Source organism: Cyanistes caeruleus, chromosome 6 (genome assembly GCF_971803275.1).
Source record: "Cyanistes caeruleus chromosome 6, bCyaCae1.hap1.1, whole genome shotgun sequence".
NCBI lineage: Eukaryota > Metazoa > Chordata > Aves > Passeriformes > Paridae > Cyanistes > Cyanistes caeruleus.
The window spans coordinates 53976743-53986854 of NC_141706.1; the positions used below are offsets into that span (position 1 = coordinate 53976743).

The following is a 10112-nucleotide window of genomic DNA, read 5'->3' on the forward strand; positions in this document are numbered from 1 at the left end:
AGAGAATTGTGATTTCCATATGAGAAAAGTTGCACTCATTTAACAGCTCTAAGACATATTTTACTGGTATCTGCTATGTTAGTAAAAGTGACTGAAGGTGTTTGTTGTTTTTAAGAGATTTATAGAACAATACAAGAGACTGGGGTAATTCCTTAAGTGATATTCTTAAATTACATTGTATATTTTATTGATCATCCACAGCTGATCAATTATTAATGAATGGCATTTTTTCACAGACAATTCTTTGACAGTTCATGCTATGCCTAATGTCACTGTCTCTTAAAGTTTTTTGCTGACCTTATGGAGTGCAAAGAGGCACTTACAGTAAGAGCTACATCAGAATAAGTCTATTGTTTCAGGGATTATTCTCTTCTCTTTTGTCGATGATTTCTTAAGACATCCTAGGCAAAGAGTTGAAACATGTGAGAAAGAACAGGTTGATTGAGGATAAACAACAGCCTTGGCAGCAAAGAGTGATGTAAGGAGGAAAGGACTCTGTAAGGACCAGCTGAGGTGAGTAGTGGAGAAGACAGAGTAGAATGACAAGAGTTGTTGCCTACTGTGTTAAAGGTTTCGGTGAGTAATCCAGAACTGAAAGCAGAACAAAACTCCTTGGCAGAGAGGATTCACTTTTAACAATAACAACATACTTAAGAAAAAGTTATCTGCCGTGGAAAATTTGGAGAATGTTTTAATAAGTTGAATTGTTGTGGTGGTTTGACCTTGGTTGGATGACAAGTGCCTATTAAAGTCATTCCATCACTCCTTTCCTCAACTGGAAAATGCAGAGAAAATAAAATGAAAGGTTCATGGGTCGAGATAAGGATAGGCAGGGATCACAAACTGATTATTGTCACAGGCAAAATAGACTCGACTTGGAGAAATTAGTTGAATTTATTACCAATCAAAAGCAGAGCAGGATAATGAGAAGTAAAACAAATCTTAAAAACACCTTTTCCCCAGCTCAGAGAGAAGGGCAATAAGGCTCATGGTCAGTTCATCACATGGTTCTGCTGTTGACTCTTCTTCAGGGAGTCTTCCCCCTGCTCCAGTCTGGGGCTCCTCACAAAGAAGACAGTACTCCATGAACTTCTCCAGTGTGAGTCCATCCCATGGAAGACAGTTTTTTATAAACTGCTCCATTGTGGGTCCCTTCCACAGGATTCAGTCCTTCAGGCACAGGCTGCTCCATTGTGGGTCCCTTCCACAGGATTCAGTCCTTCAGGCACAGACTGCTCCAGCACGGGTCCCCATGGGGTCACAAGTCCAGGCATCAAACCTGCTCATGCATGGGCTTCTCTCTTCATGGGTCTACAGGTCCTGCCAGGAGTGTGCTCCAGTGTGGGCTTCCCATGGGGTCACAGCCTCCTTCTGGACACCCACCTGCCCCCGAGTGGGCCTCCTCTATGGGCTGTAGGTGGATCTCAGCTCTCCCCTGGACCTCCATGGGCTGCACAGTGACAGCCTGCTCACCATGGTCTGCACCACAGCCTGCAGGTGGATCTTTGCTTTGGCACCTCCTCCCCTCATTCTTCACTGACCTTGGTGTCTGGACTGTGGTTTCTCACTCTGCACTCCTCTGAACTCAATTACTTCTGCGAAATAACTTTATTCCCTTCTCAAATATGTTACCACAGAGGTGTTACTGTCATTCCTGACTGGCTCAGCCTTCAGCAGCAGCAGATCCATCTTGGAGCTGGCTGGCAGTCACTCTGTCAGATATGGGGGAAACTTTTGGCAGCTTGAAGTCACCCCCATAGGCCCCCACAGGCCCCCTCTACCAAAACCTTGCCGTGCAAACCCAATACAATTATTCAGCTGGGGAACATGTTACATTTAAAAAGTGGCAGTTAATGGCGATGTTTAATTAATTAATTCATTCATTCATTAAATTTAATTAATATTTTCTTATTAATTCAATAAGGAAATTTCTCATTTACTTCTGAATATCCCTCAATCAGAGACTAGTTAGCAGCACTACCTAGCCCAAAACTGCAAACACTCTAGCCATTATAACCCATACCCAATATCAGTATGCCAAATAACACAGTGATTACTTCTTTGTAGGATCAACAATTTTCCCCATGAAAAATGCGGTGCTGGTTTGTTTGTCAGAGATCAAAATAAGGAAGGGCCTGTTGAATTTGATGGTTTCAGAAGAAGAGGAAAATCTGGTAGAGATTATGGCAGTGCCTCCTGCAGCTTCACTGCCAGCCTCATCAACTTCCAGCAAGGCCTTGTGAACTGCCTGCACAGAAAAGGAAAAAAACACTGAGGTTCATACATGGGACAGGAAGAAGGAGTAAAATAAATTTTCTTCTTATGGAAAATTTAGGAGAAGAAAGGAAAAATAAATCCAGTGGATGAAACTTTACTGTATTGTAAATCTCCAACAGTTTGAAACTGGAGTGTTTTCTATGCCAGGACTGAGCAAGGAGGGCCACAGATTACCATGGACACACTGAAATGCATTTCCACCAATGCTGAGTAGAATGGGATAAAAATACCCCACATATAAGCTAGTTTATTTTCTTAGATGGTTTGGGCTTAGACTAGCAACACTTTCTCTTATTTCAACGTTAACTGAAAACTTCTATTTATAAGCTAATATAGGGCAGTATTTGGCATCTTTAGCATTAAATCATAGCTCAAACTGACATTGTCAAATTCTGCTACTGCAAACTGGAGATTTCCCGAAAACTTTGGGAATATTAAAAATTGAGATAGTAATCAACACAAATATCACAATGAACTCATTTCTAGTTTACTTGACACAACTTCATGTAAGCTATTATATTCCAGCGCCAAGAAGTTATTTAAAATGTTGCCCAATTTTTCTATGTATTTAATATCCAGCTTTTTAATAGCAGCATTAGAGTAACACAAATGTGAGCTGGGAGATTCTTTCTGTAAAAAAACACAATTACTGAGCTAGCCCCTACGTGTCTTTGTGAGTTTTACTTAGAACTTCAGTAATACAAAGAGTGAAATAATGTCTTTGAAAATCCCAGACACAGCTGATCAAAACAACCAACCACCATCCCATCACCAGCTCTGTCTACTTACCTGTGAAACCTGGAGATCATGATTGCTGCTAATTCCAGACAGATCAGCATTACCTGAGAACAATTCAGTAATTCCCATCTGCTCAAACACGGTTTTAACATCATAAGACCCACTAATAGAAAACTTTGGTAACTGCAGATTTAATCTCCTGTTGATCAAAGAAAACAAAAGAGCAGTGAGCCCTTGCAGCCTCGTCTCAGCCAGCAGGGTGGATAGTACGCAACTCAGCAACACTTGAAAGCATTCTTTTGATTGCGAATTTGTTTGATGGTAGTCTTTGTATTCCTTGAGCAATTTTGGCATCCTGAGAGATGCAACATCTTCTTGTATCTACATTCTCTGTTAAATTTTGGGAAAAGAAATGTCTTCATTGTCACTCTTTCATTCCAGTGCCACATGCGCAGCTAGTAGAGATTTTTGGCTAAAGGGTTACGGAGAGTAAGCAGACCACAAGTGGGAAGTAAGGGAACTAAAGTAAGGGAAAAGGAGGATAAAATCTAAGACATGGTGAACTAAATGAATCATGTTAACACCGTGAAAGAAGAGGTAAGGAGTCAAAAAGTAGCCAAGCAAGTTTTGAAGCAGCTGTTACAATGCTGTGACCCCTTCTGTCAGGTCACAGAGCCTGCAGTTTCTTGGTGATTATTCTCTGCTCTGACTCATATGGGGAATTGCTTAAAACTTCCCTTTATGAAATCAGGACATTATGTCCAGTAGGAGGTGATCTGAAATTGCCATTTTCTCTTAAAAAGAGTGATGTGTCCCCAAATATAGAAATCCATATACTTAGAGTTACCTGGTCACAAGTTTGCTCTGCCATTTACAAACAGTTTCCTTGGAGAGAGCATCTTCCACTTGCTTCATCTTTCCATCACCAGGCAGAATAAGCAATGCTCGTACAAATCCCTGGTAAGGCAGCTCTACCACCATGCAGGAGAGATCCTGGTCGTAGTAAGCGTTTGAGGTACCATCACGCTGCATCATATTGACTCTAACAGATGCATTTGTGTTCACAAAAAAATCATCCTCATATGTACGCAAGGGATCAAAAGACTTTTCCCAGGCAGCTAATGGGGAAAAAGAGATGTTGTTGCACTCAGACATGAAGATCATAAAAAATGTTTTATCTAAATTAGACCAGCTTTAATGTAGGACACTGAAGGCATATTGATGGGAGAAGAAGCTAACTAAATCACTTCAACCTCCTCCATAACACACAATCAAACATTCTAACTGTGCAGTAAGCTCATCATATTTCATGTGAGCACATCATGTCTTGCTGAAGAACAACCAAAGGCTGATGACCAGTTGAGTCCTTCTTCTACTGTGAGCCTGTGTAATGCCTTTTATGCCATTTAAAAGCAATCACTTAAGCATTCAGTCACCTTCAGGACCTTCTTATGGCTTTTCTGTTAGGCTGTAACCCACACAAGCTCACTGCGCTCAGCCTGGTGTGCAATTCATCAGCAATTAGAGTCCTAATGTTTGAGCAAGGCTCCAGGAGCACAGGCCCTCAAGATGCTATGTCCCAGGTTTTCATGCAGAGCACCTAGTAGATCTACCATAAAACTGGGTTCCCTGTGCAAGGATGTCAGTCCACCAAGTCTGACTGGCTTGTACAGTCAGCATAGAGATCTTGGATACATCTTTAGTCATTATGGCCTCAACCAGTGAGACTATGTGGATCCTTGTCTATGAGGCATCCACTAGAGTGGAACTTTTCTGTCCACAGCTTTCAAGCAAATTGAGTCAAAACCAAGCAATCAGATACTCTGCTTTTGGCCAGATCTAATCTTTACTTGAAAGTAAACTGCACAGTTTATCTCTTTCCTAAATTGTCACTTGGTAATAAGTCATCAGAAGTTCCCTAAAATTTTTATTTTGTATCAAAGCTGTGTATTGAAATATTATGTTAAGTATCTTACCTTTAAAATAAATATAGTTAACAAGAACCAGTACAGTACTTGGATCAAGTTGACCAACTAATTCAGGAATTTTCCCCTTGGTTTTCTCCTCTACATATTTATTGATTTTCTTTGTAGCTTCTTCTGGTTTATGAAAATCAATAGAGTAAATATCTACATCATAAAATTCTGTGACATTTTTTAAAAATGAGTCGTGTGGTTCATACCCATTAGCTGTAAAAAGGGCATTCCTTATATTCAATGTGAAATTAACAACAGGACAGTTCAGTACTGACAAAACTTTGTGAAAACTTTCATGTACATCACGTACGCTAGTCTCAGTCACGTCATCAAAGCCCAGGCCTTCAAGAATCTCAGACAGAGTGGTTGATTTAGCACCAACAGCCAACATGGCAAAGGCAGTGGAGATGCTTATGGGAGAAAAGAAAATATTTTTATCAACTTCTTTTGATGCAGCCTCCTTGTAAAATCTAAATACAAAATCTGCATAGTTAGAGCCTTTCTTGTAACACCTAAATGTTAATAAATTTTCTCTTCCATCCTGCAGATTAGTATTGTTGACTTCATGGCAAATGTCTTCAGGGCAGCAGTGGATTACAGCACAAAGAACAGCAAGGAGTAAACACAGGCACAGGAGACACTTCATCTTCTTTTCAAATTATTCTGCCACAAAATAAACAGTCATTAAATGAGCAGATGATAATGATGTGCTTGGTAGTAAGAAATAATGAATAGTTTGTTAGCATAAATGTAGCATAGTTCAACTGTAAATATCTAATGTACATAACATGCTTAAAGTTCTCATGGACACAATGTCAAATTTATTTAACAAGTTCAAATAGGTTATAGATTAAAATGTCAGGCATAATAAATTCATAATATTCTATGGTAACTGCTCTGAAAAAGTAATACTTTTTTTCACTGGCAATGAAAATATAGAGCTACAGCCCATAATAATCTTTGTTAACAATGACATTTTCTTCCCAAAACACCGTCTCCTGCAGGGAACCTCTAAACGAACAAGTTATTACAAGGTAAGACAGGGTGTAGGTTACAAAGACATCAAATACTCCACAGCATCTGCCCAAAAGCAACTTGATAAATATAAGGAAATGTGAGGCAGCTCAGTACTCACTGGGACTGAGTAAATTCCCTCACATTCCTCAGGGCAGCCCCACATGGACAGGGAGCTGCCATAGACTATCCTGTGCTTGTTAAATTCACACCCCTGTTTTCTCACATGGCCAGGTACTGGCCACAGCTGATAACTGATGGAAGAAGGTAATCTAGCTACATGAACTTCAAGGCAAAAGCCTTGTGCCATGACAACAGTGCACAGACAGGTGGGCACAAGGGCATGTGGCAAGCAGCAGGTTTGCATCAGATAATGAGGTGCATGTTTGGAATGAAGGAATCTTCCTTTTGGGAGAGCTGCAACGAGTGTTTGTAACTTCTTAAGTGGTGGTTTGCCCCTCACCATGGGTTAACCTGCATGGCATGTGGGAAGGACCTGGCTCTAAGAGGAAGAGAGCACTCATCCCATTTGGACATCAAAGGACACAGATTAATTCCCTTGGAGATTACAAGTTTCTTCATTATGCTTGCTCTCCTAAAGCTGACATGATATACTTCACAAGAGCCGCCAGCTCTCCACACGAGCTGGAACAAGTCTCTGGTTTACTGAATTCAGCTCCCTGCAGCTCTGTGGAGGCATCTCATATAAACCCTCTTCAGAACTGAAACGAGCTATCAGTGAAAATATTCAGATCTTCAAAATTTCAAATTCAAATATTCTATGTGAAACATTTCTAGAACTTTTCTACTGTCATGGGTCCTCTTCTGGTTTCCAGCCAATACAGCCTATTTGTAACCTTTTCTATCAGGAATGTACATTCCCATGTCCATGGTAAAGTTCTCTTGGTCCTACCTTCATTCCTAGATGTGACAGATGACTGTATATAGCGCCTAAAGATTTAGAATTTCTGATGGGAGCCCAAGTTCAAGGCTTCTTGGTGATTAACCAGTTGTTTTATTTTTGTATTGATGGTCTTTCTTGTTTTCATAGCAAACATAGAGATAGCTGTGTGTTCTCGTATTTGCTAGGATCTGAGTGTACTGAGCCCAGCCAAGATCAGCCAGGGCCCACTGCACTGGCCACAGTAACAAGTAATAACACTAAATTTGAATTTCCTTAAAACACAAGATGGAGTATGGCCCTAGACAGGAATACAGTTTAACTATTTTCATCTCTTTTAAGCAGAACTCTGCCTTTTTTTCACAACAACAACAACAACAACAACAGAGGCAAAATTGAAACAACCTTTCTGTACTGTGGAAAAAAGAAGAAATAATACAGTATGAAAGGTGTTTCCTACTATATTATTTGATGTTTAACATGTCATAGCCTGTTTTTCTCTAGTTATTTGAGATATTGAACACTTAAGTGAGAAAGAAAAAAATAGTTTTACTTCCTATGTCCATACAGGACTTAGCCTAAATTTTAAAGAATATTGAAGCAAACAGTATGGTTTGGGGTTTTTTTCTGCAGCAAACTTATATTAGGCATGTTTTTAACTTCTGCTGTAACAAATTAGTTAAAAAACTTCTCCTGGTATCATAATTCTCTACAGAAATCTAAAATAAGTACTTCTATCAAAAGCTGGAAAACACTGAATATTATCATCAAGTTTTCCTCACCTACTTTTCCTTTTAAAGATGAAAATCATGTTAATTTCAACTTTTTGAGATTAAAAAAAATTGACACCGATATTTTAGTTAACATTTCAAAGCTAAAAAAATTTTAAAAGCTTTGTTAAGTCTGGAAGTACTTTCTATACAAACTGGAAATTCAGAAAATAATTCTCTTCCAGACCACGTATTAGTTTTTCTATGGGACTAAAAGGAGCAATTAAATTTAAATTTAAATTGTGGCCTTCCACCCACCCCCTACACTTACCCCAGTCCTAATTAGAGAGCCTGGCCTTAGCAGTTCAATTGTTGCTTTATAAATTAAGTCACCAGAAGAGCTTTTAAATTGGACCTGGTTGTTCAGTCACTAGTGGGATTATACTAATTTTGAGTCACTGTGAAGGCTGTTTCCAACCTGAAAGGTGATTACATCAGTATTCTCTTTTAACAAGTACTTAATAAGTCCCCATGACTTCAAAGAGTTTTTTAGTTTGATTTCAGTCTAAGCATATTCCCCCAGAACAGCAGGTCCCACTGGTCCCTTGCACATCTGCTTGGTTAATATTTCATTGCAACATCCACACAGAACCAAATCACAAACAGACAAAAGAAATTAACCTAATACTAAAATTCCATCCACTGCAGAAAGCATCATTTCCAACTCTCTAAAAGAAATGCATGTGCAGTACTTACAAAATCAGAAGCCCCGTTGCATTCAGCTGACCATGCTGTTCCCCACACTGTTACTTATACTGCTCCATCATCTTCTGCTTAATTAGAGATGTTAAACATTATACAGACCCGATAAAAATTAGAGCCAACCAAAAGAAAGGAGGGAACAAAGCAAATATTGATGAAACAGGGTTTGCAAGGATCATCTCTGTTATTCAGCCAAAGAAGCTGACAATCTTCAGCCATTTCAACAGTAGCTGTAACATCCTCTCTGTTGCCTCTGACCATGCGGAGGAGCTTGAGTGCAAATGTTGTGTGATTAGGACCCTACTGGAAACCAGGAGGTTGTGCCTGGAATCACTAGAAACAGGAGCTAACTCTTGGTGCCAGAAGTCAGACTTTCTGTGTGGTGATGAAGCACACATGGAGCTGACAGCCACGTATCACAGCCGCTCTTCCAAAATCTATCCAGAGACAAATCTTCTGCATGATCCTCAGCCTGTATATGGACGACAAAGTAATTGCCTGTACCTTCTCACTCAGTAGATTAGTACCACTGTGGGGGTATGTGATAAACACGTTTCCATGAGAGGTTTCCCACCCTGGCTGATGTGGTCCCTTCATCTGTCTCAGTTCTGTGTGCATCTCAGTTACTGCCTTGGGCAGGTGGTGGGAATGCAAGTAGCAGGCTGTTTACTCCCACATGTTGGCATACTTCATGTGCGCACCCATTCTCATTCTCCTTGCCCTCTCACACACTTTTAAATTGTTCAAATGAAAACAAGTGCTGTTTGTTCCTATTAACTTTTCCCAACAGGAATGAAATGCTGATGGATCAAGATGACTGAATTTTTCCAGTTAACAACAAAGACCGTGATTGAGTGGTGACATAAATTATATTTCCCCACTTGTGATGACTCTTTTCTTTGTACTTGTTTACTCACATATGTAATTTTGTTGTTACAAACATAGATAAACATGGAGACAGAACACAGATACATATTGTCTGGACACTCCCCTTCTTTGTTTTCCTCTATATTTCTTCCCTTCTCCCCCCTCCCCTCTTCCCTTTTTACTTCCTCCTTCTAACTCTGGCTGTAAAGGTCACAAACACAGAGATTATTTTACTCATCAAAGCCCAGGTGAATAACAGGTCATGGTGGTCAAGGACAAACTGTGTTACAAAATGGTTATAAGCCTCTTGTTTTCTCTTTCATTTGCGATGCCTTGTAATTACTGTTTTGTTTTTAATAATGTTAAGCTAAACTTTAACAAGGCATTTCCTTACCATTTCATTATGGCAGCAGAAATAAGGTACTCCAGCAGCTTGAAACCAAAACGATGAGCAGACAGACGCACGCGTGCCAGGTGTACCACGCACTGCCACGAGCTATTGCAGTCCCACCTCCCTGCTGACCACAGTTTCAACTCTAACTCATGAACCCATTTTAACCAGCTTCATACAGATCATTTATCTATTGAACTAGATCTTTTGCTCTACTGTTTTTAGTTTTGTTTTTTTTTATAGGAATAAAAGTACAGGACAAGGAATTACCGAAACAGATGTGTTTTATTCCTTCTGATAATTAAAACCACGACAAAGTTTGCATTGCCTGAGTCCATGTTACTGCTGTATAGTTCATGTAGGTCAGTTTCTATACCACACCCCAGCTCACATTTTGACATCTTTAGATGAAATAGAGCCATATATTCATTTCATGTATTTGCTAATACCTTGCAAACATTTTCCTGACAGTTTGT

At 39.7% G+C, this 10112-nt stretch overlaps 1 protein-coding gene across 4 annotated transcripts; it reads right to left on the minus strand.

Moving 5' to 3' along the window:
- Positions 1-875: 875 nt before the first annotated feature.
- Positions 876-9010, minus strand: LOC111929849 (alpha-1-antiproteinase-like). Of its 4 annotated transcripts, none has more exons than XM_023927626.2 (5): positions 8373-9010; positions 4992-5654; positions 3863-4133; positions 3067-3214; positions 876-2248 (listed from the first exon to the last, which is right to left on the minus strand). In XM_023927626.2, exons 2-5 carry the CDS (start codon positions 5635-5637, stop codon positions 2054-2056), a joined length of 1260 nt encoding a protein of 419 aa, XP_023783394.1. In that variant the 5' UTR covers positions 5638-5654; positions 8373-9010; the 3' UTR covers positions 876-2053. The 4 variants fall into 4 exon arrangements, with proteins under 4 accessions (XP_023783394.1, XP_023783396.1, XP_086749658.1 ...); XM_023927628.2 differs by having other exon boundaries at positions 4992-5401; positions 8373-8985; XM_086893532.1 differs by lacking the exon at positions 4992-5654 and having other exon boundaries at positions 8373-8979.
- Positions 9011-10112: the final 1102 nt, after the last annotated feature.

Bases quoted from the DNA above. Each gene is read 5' to 3' on its own strand.
- LOC111929849 (XM_023927626.2), bottom strand. From the start codon at position 5,637: ATGAAGTGTCTCCTGTGCCTGTGTTTACTCCTTGCTGTTCTTTGTGCT. The intron at 3,215-3,862 runs GTAACTCTAAGT...TTTGATCAACAG, and splicing joins CAGAGCAAACTTGTGACCAG to GAGATTAAATCTGCAGTTAC. The intron at 2,249-3,066 runs GTAAGTAGACAG...TTTTCTGTGCAG, and splicing joins ATGATCTCCAGGTTTCACAG to GCAGTTCACAAGGCCTTGCT.